This window comes from Netta rufina (genome assembly GCF_964035555.1).
Source record: "Netta rufina genome assembly, chromosome: 12".
In the NCBI taxonomy this organism is placed as follows: Eukaryota; Metazoa; Chordata; class Aves; order Anseriformes; family Anatidae; genus Netta; species Netta rufina.
The window spans coordinates 3,653,835-3,672,778 of NC_140135.1; the positions used below are offsets into that span (position 1 = coordinate 3,653,835).

Here is an 18,944-nt window from a genome sequence, read left to right on the forward strand (position 1 = left end):
TCACGCTACAGGTTCTCCAAAGGACTCTTTCATTCGCTGCAGCCGAGCGGGCTAACAACTTAAACACCCCAGTTACAGAAAATTACGAGACCAAAAAAATGAAAACGGTGAATGTGTAAGAAGCCACGATCCCTCGTTAAGCTGTTTAAACGTTAATCAGCCCTTCGTTTCCCCCCTCAGCTCGGAGGGGTCGGGGGGCAGCCCCTGGGGGCAGGGACCCGGGGGCTTGCAGCAGTCGGCCCTGAGGGGACGGGGGCGGTATAGGGGGTAGGAAAGAGGGCAGAAAACGGCTGTACTCGTTGCCCACCACCCCAAAAAAACTACGCAAGGGGAAGCCTGAGGGGGACGGGGGCAGAGAGCACAACAACCAGCTCGGGCGCCGCTCACTTACCCCACTCGCCGGCTCCATGCCCAGGCAGACAAGCAGCAGCAGCACCCACAGCAGTCTGAGGGGAGGCGAGAGCACAGAGAGGGTCACGGCGGGGCCGGGGAAGGAAGGAAAAGGGGAAGCGGAGCGAAGGGGCCACCGCGCCCCGGCACTCACCCAGCGCAGCCCATGCCGCCGGAGGAAGGGGAGGACGCCCTGCGCGGCTCAGGGAGCGGGGGTTTCCCCCCCCCAGCCGCCTCTCGGTCACCTCCTCGTCCCTGCGGTGCGCGGACAGCGGAGTTTGCGCGGCCACAGCCGGGACGTCGAACCTGAGGTGCGGGGAGCAGAGCGCGGCCCCGCCCGGCCCCGCCGCCCGCCCACTCCTGAGGTGCGGACCCGGCACCGCCAGCGGCCCCCACTGCCGTCGAACCTCTCACACACCCCGCTGCCTCCGCCGCGAAAAATAGTCCGGGGCTCGACGGCCGCCAGACGAGGCAGCGGGGAGAGGCAAAAGGCTCCCGGCCTCCGTTCCGCCAAAACCCCGACGCCCGAACCGTGGAGGGCTGGCGGGGAGCGGCGGGCGGGGAGCCGCGGCCCCCTCTACTCAGCGCGGAGCGACCCCTTCCCCACAGACGCGCTGGGGGACGCCTGTGGCGCGGATGAATCTCGCGGGGCGGGCCAGTGCCAGTAGTCTCGGGAGGACTTGAGCCGGGAGGAGCGGGCGAGCGCGGCAGAGGGGCGGGCGGTGGCGGCGGGGTGGTCGGGGGGTGCTGCTCGGAGCCAGCCGGGCTACCCGCGCCGGGCTATGCCCGCGCCTCACGCCCGCTCCCGGAGCTCCTGAGGTGGCTGCGAGGATGGAGCCGCGGTGGTGGAGCCGCAGCCCAGCCGCCGGGTGCTTGGTGGTGCTGCTCTTGGGGTGCTGGCGGCTGGACGAGGCGGCGGCGGCGGTGAGTGTGGGGCGTCCCTGGGCTCTCCTCAGGAGCTGGGGGGGCAGCTTTGGGGTCGCCCTGGGGGCTGCCGGCTGCGGGGAGCTGACCGCAACCCGGCTCGGAGCGGGGCTGAGGTACCGGGGGGGCCGTGTGCGGGAGGCAGGGGGACAAAGGAGGCCGGACGCCCCCCTCCGGCAGGGCTGGGGGCGCCCCGAAGGCCCAGGGGTGCTCCTCGGGTGGTGCTGGGCGCCCGTGGTAGGGGCGAGGAGGAGGAGGAAGGCGCTGTGCTGCCCCTGGGGTGCCCGCCCTGCCTCCCCTCACAGGGCTGGGGCAGGGGGCACCGGCTGCTGGGTCAAGTGCTTCACGGGGACCTGCTGCTGGCGAGGGGTATGGAAGGGAGCAGGCTCCTGCTTCAGCCTGTGCCAGCTCCTGTCTGTTTTTTTTATGATCCACTGCTTGGGGCGATAACTTTTCTGAAGCTTCCTCGGAAGAGAAAATGAGTTCAGGTTTCTGATGTTTCAGATTGTTCCCCAGTTGAACAGCGGTCCTAACTAGAGCTGTGCAGCACCTCTTTGCTGTGGCCCTACTCCACGTGCGGTTTTGTAGATAGAGCCGACAAAATCTTCCTTGTCTGGAGCTCCTTTGAAGTGCATTCCTTTACAGTCAGACCTGGTAGACCTTTCATTTGCCCTTCCAAAAAGTAAAGACTGGCTGTAATGCTCTCCTCTACTCTTCCACCCCTTCTTCTTACCAGGTGTGTACCCAAACGTGAGTGACACCAGTGTGTTAGCAATGCTTAGCTGCTCGCCTTCGTGTTGCCTGCGGTGCTGCTTCTGGCCCCAGACTATTTCCCATGAGGTTTCCCCACTTTTTACCCCTTAAAGGAGGGGCTGGGTCAGTTCCACCTGCAGGATTTCACTGTTTTAGGAGGTGGGGATTGAAGAGGGATGGGTCTGTGTGTATAAATAAAGCTCTCCCCACTCCTTTAGGAAAGCCCTGAAGCAGAGGGGGGGTGTGAGTGGTGGGAGTCTGTGGGGTCCTGGAAGGAGACACTGCCAGGCCGACCCTGTTGGCAGCCCTGTGCCTCGAGAGAAAAGAAAGGAAAAAAGCAAAATGGTGGAGTTTGTGGATCTCAATGCCACCATGTGCTACAGGCTTTCTTTTAGGATGAGCCTCCTGGGGTTTTACTGCCCCATGGTGAGATGAGATTAACTCAAGACCTGAGGGCTAGTGGGGATGGGAGAAAGAGGCGGGCAGCTCTGTTCCCAATCTACGTAAATCCTGCTGACTCTCTGGTTTCTTAGCACTTTGGTGTTCTGATGCCCTTGAATCTCCCGTGATGGTTACAGTGCTGAATTATGCTGACCCTTATCAATTTGGATCAGCGTTTTACTCTTCTGATGGTCAGAAGAGGTAGAACTAACATTATAGCAGTATGCATAATGCATACAGTCTCTTTGTGGATATTGTTTTGGGGCCTTATGTTAGGTTTCCACATCCCAGCTGCCCACCCTGACAGCATAATCCTGGTGGGATGATTTGAAGTCATTTTGGTGTCCTGACTAAAATATCTGAGCTTATTCAACCTCCTTATGCACACTTAAAATGTAAAAATCATGTTGTCTTTGCTCTGGATTGTAGGGCTATCTGTGTTACTTGATAAGTACAAGGTGACAGAGCATTGCTATTATCTGTCCATGGAGGCAATGACTTAATAAAACCATCAGAAACTCGTACTCAGTACGGATGAATTTAATTGTTCAGGTTTTATTACTGGATTTCCATTGCCCTTAAGCCATAAACTCAGCTTGGTGAGTAGGATACGGGTCATGCAGTGCACTTGTACAGACTGAGCAGTGATGTAAGGTGAAGCATGTAAGCGCTGGCTAGCAGCATAAAAGTAGCTGGGAGTCAGACCGGTGCTGCTGCAGAGTGGGAGGAGGAAAGGGGTAGGATATGGTGCCAGCTGCGATGGAGTACAGGAGAGGTACTTATTTGCTGTCATCAGAGTTTGCCAGTGCTCATGTATGCATGGGGCAATATTGTTGCCTAAAAGACTTGGTGTTTCTTATGTAATTCCACGTATACATATATAAGCCAACTAGTTTCTATTATAAGCAAAGTGCTTTTCCCTCTCCTGCAGGCTTACCCTTACTATTATAGAGAAGTCATCTGAAGTTGCAATTGTGGAAGTTCTTTAGTTAAAGAATGGAGATGAGCTAGATCATTGATTTGTGTTAATCTGTGAAACTCCATTGAAGTTAGTGACTGCTTATTAGCTTTTATTGGGGGGGAACCTTTATGGCTAAGGCCTAGATGTTTAGTGTGTGTAAATGGGCTTTGTATGCCCTGAAGTTGTCAAAAATAAAAGTTTTGCAATGCCTTGTTTTTCTTTGCCTGCGTTTTTTATTCCAGTTTGAGTATATACATATATCTCATGTAGTTAATTACACTGTACTTAATTAATATTCTTGATGTGTATATGGTAGTTGTCTCCTTTGGACCCAAATACTTTTCATGGGATTGGTTACCATTATCTTGCATTTCATAACTGCCTGGCTCTCTAGTTATGAAAGCTAGGTCTTGAAAAGCAGGATGGAATGGATGCTCGCCTGCAGAACCCAAACAATATTTCATCCTGAAATTCTGAGGATGTGTCTTGATCAGTCATGCACAAGACTGTTGCATAACATCAAGGCTAAAGCCCTCACACTTGCGACTTGTCACTTGTCGTGTGTTTTGCCTTTCATGGCAAGGACCTTTCAAGGTTTGTGAAGATGCACAGTAACAGTTGTATCTCAGGATGTGCTCTGGTGTATACTGAAATGCAAACAAATCCAAGGAATTCTGCATGAAACCTAACAACACCCCTTTGGATAGTGACATCTAATCTTTCGTAGCCATGCATAAAAAATAGTTATGGATCTTATTCAGTTCTGCTACATGATGAAAATAGACTGATAGTTCAGCAGAAACTCCTAGCATACTCTGAGGGCCTCTGCTTAGGCACTTTCCGGTGTTTTCCTCATTATGAATGGATTCATCTACTCACTGTAAGCAATTATCTAAGCTACATACCCTTTTTTTTAAAAGAAGGAAGGGTAAACTTTCCTAGGATGAAGTGTTACCTGGTTTATTTAACAGTTCTGTAAATTCACAGTGACCTTTCGACACTGAATAAGGGTAGTGCTCACCATCATGCAGTTAGCTGCTGTCAGTTTTACTGGAACACGCCGGGACTTATCAGTCCTACAAAACAACTGAAATCAGAAAGAACACCCTGGCAAAGTTACCAGGCGTATTTTCTCTCTGGGACAAAGTGCGGCGAGGAAGCGGTTCCGCAGGCCGTGAGGATGTACGGTGCACTCTGACCCTCCCTTTGCTTAAATGAAAGCTCTCCCCTAATCGCATCAGCTGTGTAAACTCTCCCCTGCGCATCACCACTTCACAAGATATCTAGATAACGCTTGCACGTTCGAGGAATAGCGTTATGCAAGCGTGCCCGAGCAGCCTCAGCCAATAATGATAATACCAGACAAATTGCTGGGAGTGAAAGCACTTTTTGCCTGACTGTTGCATCAGGCTGTCTGGACTTGAACTCCCAGGGTGCTTTTAAGCTGGTGCTCTGCCCAGTTTTTGGCTATCTGATGTTGACTTCGGGCTTCTCTAAGAGCAGGTGGCTTACAGCACCGAACGTGTAAAAATGTGTTCAAGAGGTGTACTTCTGGTATGGTTTTAAGCATCCTTTGCCTTCCTGTGGGAGGTTAACAATGCAATTAAACAGTATGAAGTGTTGCTGATGCAGTGCAGCTTTCTGAAAAGGAAACTCGCTGAAAGCCCTGGTTATGTAATTGCAGATGGGTGGTGTGCAGAGGAAAAGCTTCAGTGTACCGAGGACTTATCAACAGTGTGAATGCAGCTGAGCTGCAGAGGAAAAGGTCCTGTTTTTTTTTGTTTTTTTTTTTTAAAGAAAAAAACTCCAATAGTAAGCTAATTGTAAAATAACTTTTGTTTTATGCCTTTCTCACAGAGCTCATATCTTTCTTGGAGAATTTGTGAAGGAGATAGTCCTAAACTTAGGATACTGCATGTGGGAGATACGTTCTTAATTTTAGGGTGAAGAGCTATTTCGCAGTCACATAATTTTGAAATTATATTGTGAATTAACCATTTTAGCGTTGACTTGGTGGTAATTTTTCTCTAAAAGTCTGATTCTTAAACTGTACTATGGACATTTTTAATATTCTTGAAAAAGACACCTGTAATTTTGTCTTTCATTTATGAAACCACGTCTCTGTTCCCACGCTCCAAGGGGGAGTCTGGGGTAAATACCGACCTGAGGCCCCTTCCAACCTGAATCATCCCAGGGCTCTAAACAGAGCTATGTGAGAGTAAAGCTGTGCTCTGAAGCCTGCTTTAAGACTACTTGTGCGTCCTGTAGTCAAGAATTAACTCTAACTATGCAGTTGTAAGTAGGAGGTTTCATGTCTACTTCCAGTGCAGCTAGCTGCTGCTGTGTTTTGGTCAGAAAGCCATCTCTAGCTGTCAGCATGGGCAGCATTGAAAACTGCAATTTGGATTCTGTTTTCAAATTTTAAAGTACAAGTTCCCTTTTGGGGAGGGTGTCTTGCCCAGTGTATGTGTATATATGTTACTTTGCTATACAAGAGGAAAAAAAATGTAGCAGTAATATTAACAGTATTTTTAACCTGAAGCCCGTTTTAGGAATCAGGAAGAAAGGGACTCTAAAGCTATGGATTTGAGCTGACTTCAGCGATACCCTTTAAGGCTCAGTTATTGCAGCTCCAACTTCTGTGGTTGGATTTCTCTTCTTGTCTCCTTCTCCCATTTGGAGGGGAAAGAAAATAGTTTAGTCTCATCAGCATTTTGTTTCTTTTACCTAATCTCTCTAAGGAATTAAATTGACAGAGCTGAATTTCAATGTTCCCTCTCCTGGCACTGTAAAAGCCATCTACGTACAGCACTTAGACTAGCGTTTAGTCAAAGAGCTGTCTACAAAATGATTTTTTTCTTTGAGGCATATGGTTAAACCTGCAGAACTCCTCTCCTGTGGTCAAACATGGCCCCCTGTATGCTAGATAAGCTTTGCTACTGCAGCTCTGCTGGAAACCCTACTTGCCTTTGTCTTAGCTTTCCTTGAGATAAGTGAAGCTCAGCTGAAAACAGCCTAGTAAGTCCTTTTTTTTTTCTTTTTTTTTTGCCATTGTCTGCCTTTGGTAAGGCTCTGTGCTGAAATGCCCTAAATGTCTGTTAGGGCTCTGTGCTGAAATGTCTTGAACATGTTGGAAAAACCTGTTTATTCCAGTACTGACCTTAGCTGTTATCACTGTGAATCTTGCTTTTAAAATGCCCCATTAATTTACAGGAAGATTACTTATGCTGTAGTGCTTCCTGGGGAATTAAGATGCTTTGTGAAACTAGACTTGGACAGCCCTTACTTAGAGCTGAGATGTATGCACGTGGTAGCATACCAAACGAATCTGCAAGAAAATCCTTAGTGTTTTTCCAAATACTTCACTGATACCAAATGAAGCTTTCATCTCTTTCCATCTTTTATTAACTCCTGCTTTTTCTACCTCTTTTGTGTTGTATTTGGAGATGTATTTACGGTAGGTATGATCACCTTACTGGCTCTGGTGTCAGCTGGCAGGCCGATGGGTCCCTGGGGGGCTCTTGCCCCAGGTTAAGGGAAGATGGTTCTGGTTGCCTGCTGGGCAAGTAGCGGGGCTGTGGTGGAAAGGCTTCGTGTAAGTGCTTGGGGCTGTAGGGCAGCTCATGGGAAAGGTGAAACTGGACAGGTCTCTCAGCCCAGAGTGCTCTCAGGACTGCTGAGGTAAGTGGCTGCTGAGTCCCTCCAAAGCTATACCATATTTTTAGAAAACACAGAAAACTGAACAGATCTGCACAGCCCTTCCTTTCTAACTTAATTTTCAGTCAAACTCGCTTCTTGCACGGTTACTGCACTAGACGAGTATAAAAGAACCTTCATTTGTGAGCGTAAAACTGGGCTTTATGTAGCAACTGGAGTGATAGTGAAGCAACATGCCAACATTTGTACTGAGAAAAAGGCAATGAGGCTTGAAGAAAACCCCCAGTGTTGATATTCTTGTTTGTGACTGACTGACTCCTGTTTCTACCTACCCTTTCAGGTACTTGAAGCACCTGAGAGCATTGGCAGCATTGAGTGGAAGGGAGGAATTTTGTAGATGATATCAGAGGTGCTGTGTTTTACGTTTCATAACCTGCATTCACCATGTGCTATCTGTAACTGGTAGTTCTATGACTGTGAAGTCAAAGCCTTCTCTTCATCTTGTAGCACAGTCTCAACAGAAATTAGACTTCTTATACGTAAGCACATGCACTGGCAATATGCGTTGGTGTGTTGCGTTTTTAATATACTGAAGTGCAACTTGCAGTGTTCCTCAAACAGAAGGAAATAAGATAAATTTCCTTAAGTTTTGAGTTGTAAGGGGAACTTAGAAACTTACCACTTAGCACTTGATAACAGTGATTGCTTTTGAGTGAAACTAATGTTTCAGTTCTTTGATACGGTGCCTGGAATAACCATTTGCCTCTGCTTCCTTCACTACTCTTTCACTATGCTTCTTTCACGATTGTACTTCTGGAAGTACTTCTTGGAAGGCCACCCTTTTACTGTGCTGTTACTCTGCTTGGTTAAAAGTCTCGAACTCACATGTGGGATGGGTAAGTGGTTTTGTTAGCCTGTTGTGCCTGAGGCTAGCAATTCTTTTCCCCACCCCCTGATGCCATCTTCTCTGTGCTGTTCTTACTCCAGGAGGTTACTCTTCTTCTGTGCCTTAACCTAGAAGGAACTCACTTCTGCTTCTTAATTTGCATGCTAGTATAAAATGTTATGCAAATGTGTTTTCTTGGAATCCAGGAATCCTTAAAAGGAGACCAGTGCCAGATGGATTTCTTCATCCAGCCATGGACTTGTGGGTCATACTGTTTTAATAGCTACCTGTTGCTAAAACAAATTAACTTTTTATATTAAACACTTTCTGGCACTATTTCTCATCTCCATGTGTGGGAAAGCTCTGAGTTCATACCCAAGTAATGTACAGTCACTTCACCTCTATTCTAAATGCTGTTTTCCTGGCAGACATACCCTTCTCCCTATGTTTTCTAATCAAACTAGGCAAGTCAGGAGTGATGATTTTTTGATAATTCATACTGAACTTCATTATTTCTCCAGTACTCTGGATGTACTGTAAACTTTTTGACCTTTTTTTTTTTTTTTTTTTTTTTTCAGAATAACTTTATTACTATTCCCTTCTGGTCCTTAATCTCTCCTGAACTCCCACATTTTGGGTGGAAAAAATAACATTTGTTACTATATAACTCTCAAACTTAAGGAACTTGAACTTGCATTTGATTTTTTTTATTTTTTTAGCTTCACCTGTTTAGCAAAGAAGGCTAACATTCTGTCATTCAGGAATAAATATAACAGTTTATGAATAACACTGTATGGTACCAGTATGCATTTACTAAATACAGTATTGATTCTTCAGAATCTTTCACAGAATCACCTAGGTTGGAAGAGACCTCCAAGACCACCTAGTCCAACCTCTGATCTAACACTAACCATATCACTGAGCTCTACATCTAAACGTCTTTTAAAGACCTCCAGGGATGGTGACTCCACCACTTCCCTGGACAGCCCATTCCAATGCCTAACAACCAGTAAAGAAGTTCTTCCAGTAAAGAACAGTAAAGAAGTTCTTCCTAATATCCAACCTAAACCTCCCCTGGTGCAACTTTAGCCCATGGGAGAACAGACCAACCCCCACCTCGCTACAGCCTCCCTTGAGGTACCTAAAAAGAGCGATAAGGTCGCCCCTGAGCCTCCTCTTCTCCAGGCTGAACAAGCCCAGCTCCCTCAGCCGCTCCTCATAGGACTTGTTCTCCAGACCCCTCACCAGCTTCGTTGCCCTTCTCTGGACTCTCTCGAGCACCTCCATGTCCTTCTTGTAGCGAGGGGCCCAAAACTGAACACAGTACTCGAGGTGCGGCCTCACCAGAGCCGAGTACAGGGGGACGATCACCTCCCTAGCCCTGCTGGTCACGCTGTTCCTGATACAAGCCAGGATGCTGTTGGCCTTCTTGGCCACCTGAGCACACTGCTGGCTCATATTCAGCCGACTATCCACCATCACTCCCAGGTCCTTCTCTGCCTGGCAGCTCTCCAACCACTCATCTCCCAGCCTGTAGCTCTGCTTGGGGTTATTGCGCCCCAGGTGCAGGACCCGGCACTTGGCCTTGTTGAACTTCATGCAGTTGACCTCAGCCCATCAGTGCAGCCTATCCAGATCCTCCTGCAGAGCTTTCTTACCCTTGAGCAGATCGACACACGCACCTAACTTGGTGTCATCTGCAAACTTACTGAGGGTGCACTCGATGCCCTCATCCAGATCATCGATGAAGATATTAAAGAGGACCGGCCCCAGCACCGAGCCCTGGGGGACTCCACTAGTGACCGGCCTCCAACTGGACTTGGCTCCATTCACCACGACTCTTTGGGCCCGGCTATCCAGCCAGTTTCTAACCCAGCGAAGCGTGCGCCAGTCCAAGCCAAGAGCAGCCAGTTTATTGAGGAGAATGCTGTGGGAAACGGTGTCAAAAGCCTTGCTGAAGTCAAGGTAGACCACATCCACAGCCTTTCCCTCATCCACCAAGCGCATCACTTTGTCATAGAAGGAGATCAGGTTCATCAAGCAGGACCTGCCTTTCATAAACCCATGCTGACTGGGCCTGATCGCCTGCTTCCCCTGCAAGTGCTGCGTGATGACTCTCAAGAGGATCTGCTCCATGAGCTTCCCTGGCACTGAGGTCAAACTGACAGGCCTGTAGTTTCCCGGGTCTGCCCTCCGGCCCTTCTTGTAGATGGGTGCCACGTTTGCTAGCCACCAGTCGACTGGGACCTCCCCTGATAGCCAGGACTGTTGATAAATGATGGAAAGTGGCTTGGCCAGCTCCTCTGCCAGTTCTCTCAGTACCCTCGGGTGGATCCCGTCGGGCCCCATCGACTTGCGTACACCCAAGTGCCGTAGCAGGTCACCAACCAGTTCTTCATGGATAGTGAGGGCCACATCCTGCTCCCCATCCCCTTCCACCAGCTCAGGGTACTGGGTATCCAGAGAACAACCGGTATTGCAGTCTTTCACTAAAGACAGGCAAAGAAGGCATTAAGCACCTCAGCCTTCTCCTCATCTCTCATCACTAAGTTTCCCCCCGCAGCCAGTAAAGGATGGAGATTCTCCTTAGTCCTCCTTTTCCAGTTAACATATTTATAAAAACATTTTCTGTTGTCTTTAACAGCAGTAGCCAGACTGAGCTCCAGATGATCTTTGGCCTTTCTAATTTTGCCCTACACATCCTTACAACATCCTTATAATCCTTCTGAGTGGCCTGCCCTCTTTTCCAAAGATCATAAACTTTTTTTTTTTTTTTTTTTTTTTTTTTTCCCTCCCTAAGCTCTAGCCACAGCTTTCTGTTCAGCCAGGCCGGTCTTCTTCTGTGCCGGCTGGTCTTTGGGCACATGGGGACAGACTGCTCCTGAGCTTTTAAGATTTCCTTCCTGAGGTGTGCCCAGCCTTCCTGGACTCTGCCCTTCAGAACTGCCTCCCAAAGGACTCTGCCAACCAGTGTCCTGAGCAGCACAAACTTTGCCCTCCAGAAGTCTAAGACAGCAGTTTTACTGTCCCCCTCCTGACATCGCCAAGAATAGAGAACTCCACCATTTCACGGTCACTCTGCCCAAGACAGCTCCCAACCACCACATCTCCCACCAGTCCTTCTCTGTTTGTGAACAGAAGGTCCAGCGGGACACCTCCCCTGGCAGGCTCACTAACCAGCTGCGTCAGGAAGCAAGCTTCCACGCTCTCCAGAAACCTTCTAGACTTATGCACTGAAATCCTGCAGGTGGCCTATAGGGAAGAATAAAATGAGCACCCTGGGCAAAGAACTTCACCCTTTATACACCATGAATTCAAGTAGCAGCTACCAGAAACCACAAATAGTTTTCATTGCTTTAGGTGAAGTTAATGTGACCTGCAGGCAAGGCTAGACGGGCCTTCATCCCCCAGAACACACAATTTCCTATAAAGTGCCCCTGCAAAATGATACTTGGGTGAAGGTGCTTATGTTCTGAGTTTAAAAACCTTTTAAAGTGAATCCTTTTTATGGAGCAGTGATTTTTGTGGTTCAGTTTGTTCCGAACCATCATGTTACACAGGATGAGAGCAGAAGCTGTCCTTTCTGAAAGACTAAATGGCTCGCAGCTGGCATTCGGATATAAAGTGACTCAGAAAATACTTTTTCTGGATTAGTCTAAGAAAAACTCTCATATATCGAACTTTAAAAGACAAAGGTGCTCAAGGAAAAGGAGGCTTTTTCACTATTTTTCACTTTTACTTATTCACTGTATTTGACTACTCATATCTCTTCATCCAGTCACTGTGTATCACACCCAACAGAACCTTAAGGTTTCTGCAAAGCCATTCCTTAACTTTTTTTTATTCTTTAAGAGTTATATACTGAATCACAATATGGAGGAAAAAATGGGGAGAGGATGAAATGAATGAGAAAAGTTTCAATCGTGTGTTTTTGTATTCAAAGTGAACGTTGAAACGTAGAACATCGAAAATAAATTCCTTAACTTTAGGTTTGAATGAGGAGAGGCTCGTTGACAGGTCTAGTCATGCCCAGAACGTGTCTATTTTTGGAACAGCAGCGTACTGTACCTACAAGTGAGAGTAATCAGACAGGTACTGTTTCTCTTTAATTGATGAATTATTAATTGACAGGCTAAGCAAATGTGCTTAACATCAATAAGACACTTAATGGCCGTGGGTGTATTCTCCTAAGCTTCACTTAAGGTTTTCAGTGACTTTTGCATCTTGATGGCAAGAAGGCATGTGTTAATAGACTTGGTATTTGAAACTGCAAGGAGGAAGCTCTTTGATTGTGTTCAGAAGTGTACCAGAGGCCACTTCTGAAGTTTTCAGGTGAAATGAACCAAATACTGTGTTATTGTCAGTTAAGAGGCTCAGAGGACAAGACAAATACAGAAGGTGGAGGCTTCAAGTACAAAGACTGATTTCTGAAAGCTAATCATTATAAACAGATAATGAAGTCTGGGGGGAAAAATCTCCAGTCACAGCATTTTGTTATAGTTGAGTCACAGCTACGTAACAGCAACGTGAACATCACTTTTCATTGATCACCAAACACAACGCGTAAGAAGCTGAAATTACTTGTCTCAAAACATGGTGGTGCTTCCTCCTGGGAGGAGAAAACTCCCATCCAGACCCGTATGTGAAGTCAAAAGGCTGTCATCTTTGGACAAACATCTTCTCTGGCTTTTTGTCTCTCTTCAAATGGAGCCTTTTGTTTTGTTTCATACTGTGGTGACTGGTAGTGATCGAATGTCTGAGGTAGCTGATGTATGTGAATGTGAGTTGCAGTTGTAGCTTGGTAGCTTTTAGTCCCAGTCCTGTGCTTCACTTGGCTCTGCAGAGCTAGGGACCTCCACTACCTTTACTATCTCTGGTCTTGACAGGAGAGTGTAAGCACACAAAATGTTGTGGGATTTAACTCTTGGAATACTTCAATGTAGAGAAGAAAATAAAATAATAAAAAAAACCTAAAATGCCAAGCTTGTCATTTATTCTAGAATCAAAGAAAAACTCAGACTGGAAGTATAATCCTGCTGCTCTGGAGGCTAGGAGAGATGACCTCTTGCTCAAAGCAGGGGCTGTCTTTGAAGTTCTCCATTTATTCTTTTGTGGCTGCAAACTAAAAGGACACTGTAAAAGTATCTTCCAAACCTTGCTTCCTGCAGGAATACAGTTAAAACTTTCTGGAAACACTCAGTAGTGCTTGTAATTAACCTACCAGTCACTGCAGGATGCAGAACATAGATCACAAACTCGCAGCAGGTTATTTTCTTGGAGTGCATCCAGCTCCAAATAGCACTTGTAGGAGTTGGTGCACTCCCTAAAACAGGGTGCCTCGGGGAACACTTTCCCTTCGAGAAAGTGACTGACTGGCTTGGAATGTGTGCAGATGCCAGGGGCGGCTGCTCGTTCCTCCCCAGATTCAGGCCGAGCTGCATCTTGAGTTTTAGTAAGGCTTGAGTTGAGGGCTACTTCTTATGAACGGACATCCTCAGTTCAGTCACTGTAGGGAGAATGTGGGTTCTCTCCTTGGCTACCCTCACTTTTGTAAAACTGACAGTACTTTAATGCAGCATTGCACAGAAGACAGCCTACTGACATCCTCAGGCTGGGTCAGAGGATCGTCTGAACCAGGTACTCTGAGCTGGGTGTTGTCAACCTGCCTCCCAGCAACCTCCAGAGTGACTGGGAACAAAACTGATGAGAAAGCAATAATAATGTAATTGCCAAAGCAAGGAGGAGCTTAACTTTACTACTGAAGACTTCTTTTCCCCAGATAAGTAGTACTAAACTATTTGTACAGCATCCGCTGAAAGTAGCACTTTATTCCTAAGTTTTTGTGGGTGGTATCCCTCAAAGTGTTTCAAAAAAAGGAATTTTTGAGTAATACTTTTTAATTTGTTTTTATTAAAACTGGTTCATTCAGTACACACTCATCATACTTCACTAAAATCTTTTTGATTGAATCTCTTTGGATGAATATGTCATTGTTACAAAATGATCTTGTTCACTGTTGGCAGTGGGAGGTAGGGGAAGAATAGAGCCAAAATACAGAAGAAATTATTATGAAGGCTTAAACATCAGCAGCTGTTTGAAATAAAAATCTAAGGTGCATTTCCCTCCTTCTGCTTTCCCTCCCACCCCCTTCCAGCACTGATCAGATTTATTTTGCCTTTTTTACTACAGATACCATGTTAATACTTCGAAAAACTTGTTGGTTTTCAAGGCCTTTTGTAAAGATCTTATCTGTGGTCCTTTTAGCTCGTTTTTTGGCATGGGTTCAATTTTTTGAAAGTAGCAAGCCTTTGACAAGTGCAATTGAATTCCTAGGGCATGCTTGCTGTTCAGGGGTGATCAGCGCAAACCAAAGGTAGCGATTCCCGTGATAATGTAACGTGCAGCCTCTAGATGTAACTTCCCACGTGTAAGGGAACGAAATCCACTGCTAATCAAGTCTGAGTATCTAATTCCAAGATCGTGTGTCCTAGATAGACTGGCTATTAGCACTAGCCTGCAGCTGTCTCTTCTAGCACTTTAAAGGCAATAAAATACAGTCAGCCCCACTTTTCCTTTGTCCCTGCTAAATGCTCTGGGAGAATACTGCCATTGTGATCCTCTGCATCACTGTAAGCTTGCTCTTTCACAGCAGGGTACAGTTTGATCATCTTCTCTGGGAAGTGATCAATTGACAGCTGCTCTAAGGAGACCCCAAGCTCTCATTAGCAGGTAGCCAAACATTGGGCCTAGAGTATCCTACTGCTCATCTGCTGAAGGTCCGCAAGCAAGTTCCTGAACAGGCATCTAGGTCTCCAGTTGTTAGCAGCTTTAGGGATGTCTGAAGCCATATGGGTAGAAGAAAGGGGTCTCCCAGCTCACCAGCTCCTGATGCTCTTTTCTTTTGGGGAGTGACTTGGGGATGGTTAGGACAATTGCTTTGTATTCATTGCTTCCTTGTCTGAATTGGCCTTCTCCAGGGTCACATACATTTTCCAGCTTTGATTACTTGAGGCTGGAGGATAGTTTCTATCTGTATTTAGCAATACAAAGAAAGCACTGACCACACTTAGCTTTAGGTATTAAAATGCATACATGGGGTATGCTGATGCTACAGGCATAAACAAATGATGAAACAGCTCTAACTAGAAGAACCTTGGAGCTATGATACTTGGTCCAAGAACTGAAAGAATGGCAAAAAAAATCCCCAGACATCTACCAAGCTCCAAGTGAGTTAGGTCTTGTTCTGACAGTGAAGAGGGTGTGTACTGCTTCAGATAACATCTCAACACAATATTGCTGTGCACAGCCTCTATTCTTTTCAACACATACACTTGCTTAATCTTGGGTATTAATTTAGTGCTTTCTGTCGTTTCAAAATAGACCACAGAGAGATTGTTAGATTCATCTGAGCTGCTGTTCTATTTTGTCTCCTTTCTCGGAGGAAGAAGCGGAGTGCTGTTCACGGGTGGTCTGCTTCGTGTGCACACCACATGAAGGTGCAGTTGTCAGTGTCAAATGAGTGACTTCCACTACGGGACTGAAGCTTCCTCTGTTGCATGTTGTGTAGACAAAGGTGAGGAGTAGGACGTGTTCTGAGGAGTTAGTCTGGAGCCTGTGTCTTTATTCCGTTTCCTTACCCAGGAAAGGATTAGAGACGTGCTGCCGGAGCGGGCGGCGCTGTGGCTGTAATACTTGGCTCGCGGGCAGGTGAGGCTTACAGCCTGGCTGACAGTTAGCCCGAGGTTTGTGTTACATTTGGACGTGGTTATAGAAAGTGGAAACATCTAACACCTGTCACTTGGGAAAGGTCCTAAATGACTAGTAAATCTTAACCTGTAATGGGTGCCATATGGCACTCTTTATTTGCATCTGGAAAAAATCAGGAAGCCTCTAGAGGCTAGTGATTAGAGGCGTGTGTGTAAAATTCAAATAAAACTGAGACTTCCTGGAAAGCAAAGTGGCTTACTGTATGCTGCTGCTGTCTGAATGTCAGGTGTCTCGGTGCTACGGTTAGCTGCAGAAACACGTAACTGGACAGGCGAAGATGAAGGCAAACTTAAATGAAACTGGTCCCCTACCCTGCAGTGTACATGTGTAAGGAGTTCGGTTATGGTCTGCATATAAGCCAGAGGGTGCTTTGATGTGAGTTTTTAATGTTCACATCAATATATGGTAAACTTAGCCAACAGAAATGCAGTCCTGACTTCATCTCTTGTGTACTGTGGCTGTTTCCCCACATCGTGCATGTTCATGCTCAGACTTTCCCAGTATGTAAAGGTGCAACCTCAGTGCAAGTTTTTTCTTTCTTGAAGTCTTAGCTGTGAAGCTGTCATCAAGGACTTATTTCCAGTGTATTCATGGAAAAAACGTTTCCTCGTATGTGTGGTATAGAGTAAAAACAAAGGCAATGCATTTAAAGCAGCCGTTAGGATCTTTTTTGGTTGGCTCCAATGTCTTTTAAATTGCTTCCAGGAAAGAACAGAATCAGAGTTGAGCATTTAGAACTGAAATCAGAAGTAGCAAAGTGTGGGCTGCCTACAGAGGAGGTATGTCATCCGCCCCTTCCCAAAATCTCCTATTGCGAAACTGAAAGCTGAAGAGCTGCTTTGTTTAAGGTGTTTCTCTACCCAACCTGTCTGTTCAGAGGTTTGGGCAGGTGCTGCAGTGCCTGCTGAGCAAGGAAATGAGTACGGCATCTGAGGGCTCATGTACTTGAAGGCAAAGTGGGTGGAAAAGACCATCTGCTAGTTTGTGTTCTGTCTTAATTTCTCTCTGCTTGCACTCTTTTTACCAGCTGTGTACTTGTCAAATCGAAACACAGCAGCAGCATCTCCGGGTGGCAGCATAAAGGCAGTACTTAGCCTGAGCAGCCACTTCAGGACACTTTGACAAATTCTTACAGCAGGGTTGGGGTGTTTGGAGAGTTGAGTTCATGAGGATAGAAGTACAAGTACTTGGCTTTTCAGGTGTCTTCAGTCTCACATTTGAAATGTTTGTGAGATGGGCAGTGAAGCTTGATGTGATTATTTTACTTTCTGTGTGTCCCACCCGGTGAACACACTGCACTGAAGCCCGCCTGCTCTGTAAGTCTTACAGGCCCCAGAAATACGAGTTCTGAGAAGCGGTGAGAACTGTCCGGATGCTTTTCTTTGCCTACAGTTGAGTGCAAGTCTGGCAGCACTCATTAAAGCAGGGTGGCAACTATCATTTTCTTTTATTTTCTTTTAGAAAATGAGAATGAGCTACTGTGAGTTGTGAGGGCCGGCTGTTCAAACTCTGCTTGAAGGGTTTGCACCTGGGGAGTTCTCGGCTTTCCTCCTCTTAGAGCTAAGTGTGGAGAAAGGGAGCAAGGTCTGGGAGCTGACCGCATGCCCCGCTCACTTTCTGTCCTGGTCTGGGTTCAGGAACCAAACACCGGTTTACAGACTGCAGTGCCCCCTGCTCCTGGGGGATAACCTCTGTGCACATTTGCCCATTGCTTTCACATTTTTTTGTTTAAAAAAGGGAGGTGGAAAGCCCTAACTTCTAGAAGGGTAAGGATTGTTTCTGTGTAAGCTTTCCCCTGCTGACTTGCATCCTTCTGCAGCTTGCTGGAGAGAAATCGTTCCCCTGTTTGTCTGATTCTAGCCATGCTCAGCAGTTCAGGCACTGGGACAGCCTGCTCCTACTCAGCGTGTTTGCTGATCGAGTCTCTTGTGCAGCAGCAGCTGCTGCTGTGCGGCAGGTCACTTGACCAGCCCAAATCTGCAGGTGAGTGCTTCTCTAGATCTCTTCTCTGAGCTGTTCTTAGGAGCTTCCAGGAAAGGGAGGCGAGAGCATTCCCTGGGGTGCTTGCAGGGAAGTCTCCTTTACATGGAAAAAGTCTTCATGGGCAAATAATTACAATTTGGGGTGTGATGGAAGTTATACAAGCTTTGGGCTTGAATTCAGTAAAAAGGCTGAGTCTGTAAGTTGGTGGTGGCCTTTTGCGGTGGCAATCCTTACATGTCACTGCTGCTTTAAAAGCAGCAAAGACAATAGAAGTGTTCAGGTGTCTAAATAGTAAACCTAATATTGCCTCTTAAGAGGAGAAAAGAGGGTTGTAATCAGTTCGACATCTCAATCTGTTTAACCTGCCTCTGTCGTGTTTTCAGTCTCAGTGGCCAGAGCTATGGCTACTACAGCTAAGAACCTGGTCTGCAAGTTTGAACAGATACTGTATTGTGCAGACTTCAAAGAAAGATGGTGCCTCAAGGTGTAATGGGTTCAGTTATGCTTCAGAAGTTCCCTTAATTTAAGTAAAAAGCTGGTCAAGAACTTCTGTAAACATGTGCTTTGACTTGCATTTTAGATCAGGATGCGTATTCTCTTACTATCTTTAGGTAGGCAAAACGAGGAAAACGATTACTAAAAGTATGTAATGATACACTTTGAAATCAGTTTTGCTTTAGAAATGTTGTTGCTTATAAAGACGATACTTCAGTGAAAAAAAAGGAGTGGCCAGCTGAGTTCTGGAACTGTGAGGTCTTGTGCTGCCATGGCTGACTTGATGGTTAAGCACTCAGATCTGTGAGATCTGCAGACTTGTACTCTTGTTAAACCTAAAGAGCGTGTATGTGGAAATCATAATTAGAACTCACAAAAGCAGCTTTAATTCTACTTGTCAAATCCCCACAAACCCTTTTGTTTCTTAGTTATATTCATGTCCAGGCAAGTGAAAGGAAAGCTCAACTTGCTGAAGATAAATGGTGAAATCTTTGACCTGGCTGAGCAGTAAATCCTTAGCTAGATAACTGTGCAGGTGTTTTGTTACACAGATCTTGGCAAGCTAATAGATGTGAGTATATGTTCTTCAGGACCACCACCAAAATTAAGCTTAATCTTTGTGTGGAATGTCAAGGCTGAGTTTCTTTGCCCATGTAAATAGAGGTATAAATAATTGAATTTGGAATT

At 46.3% G+C, this 18,944-nt stretch overlaps 1 protein-coding gene across 2 annotated transcripts in view; it reads left to right on the top strand.

Moving 5' to 3' along the window:
• Positions 1-1,221: 1,221 nt before the first annotated feature.
• The window catches only part of COL4A5 (collagen type IV alpha 5 chain), a gene marked incomplete at its 5' end in the record, with an annotated part of 83,613 nt that continues 65,890 nt past the window's right edge, over positions 1,222-18,944 (top strand). For both annotated transcript variants that reach the window (XM_084294014.1, XM_084294015.1), the window contains one exon: positions 1,222-1,314. In XM_084294014.1, coding sequence (XP_084150140.1) covers positions 1,222-1,314 — 93 coding nt within the window. The remainder of the gene's footprint in view (positions 1,315-18,944) is intronic.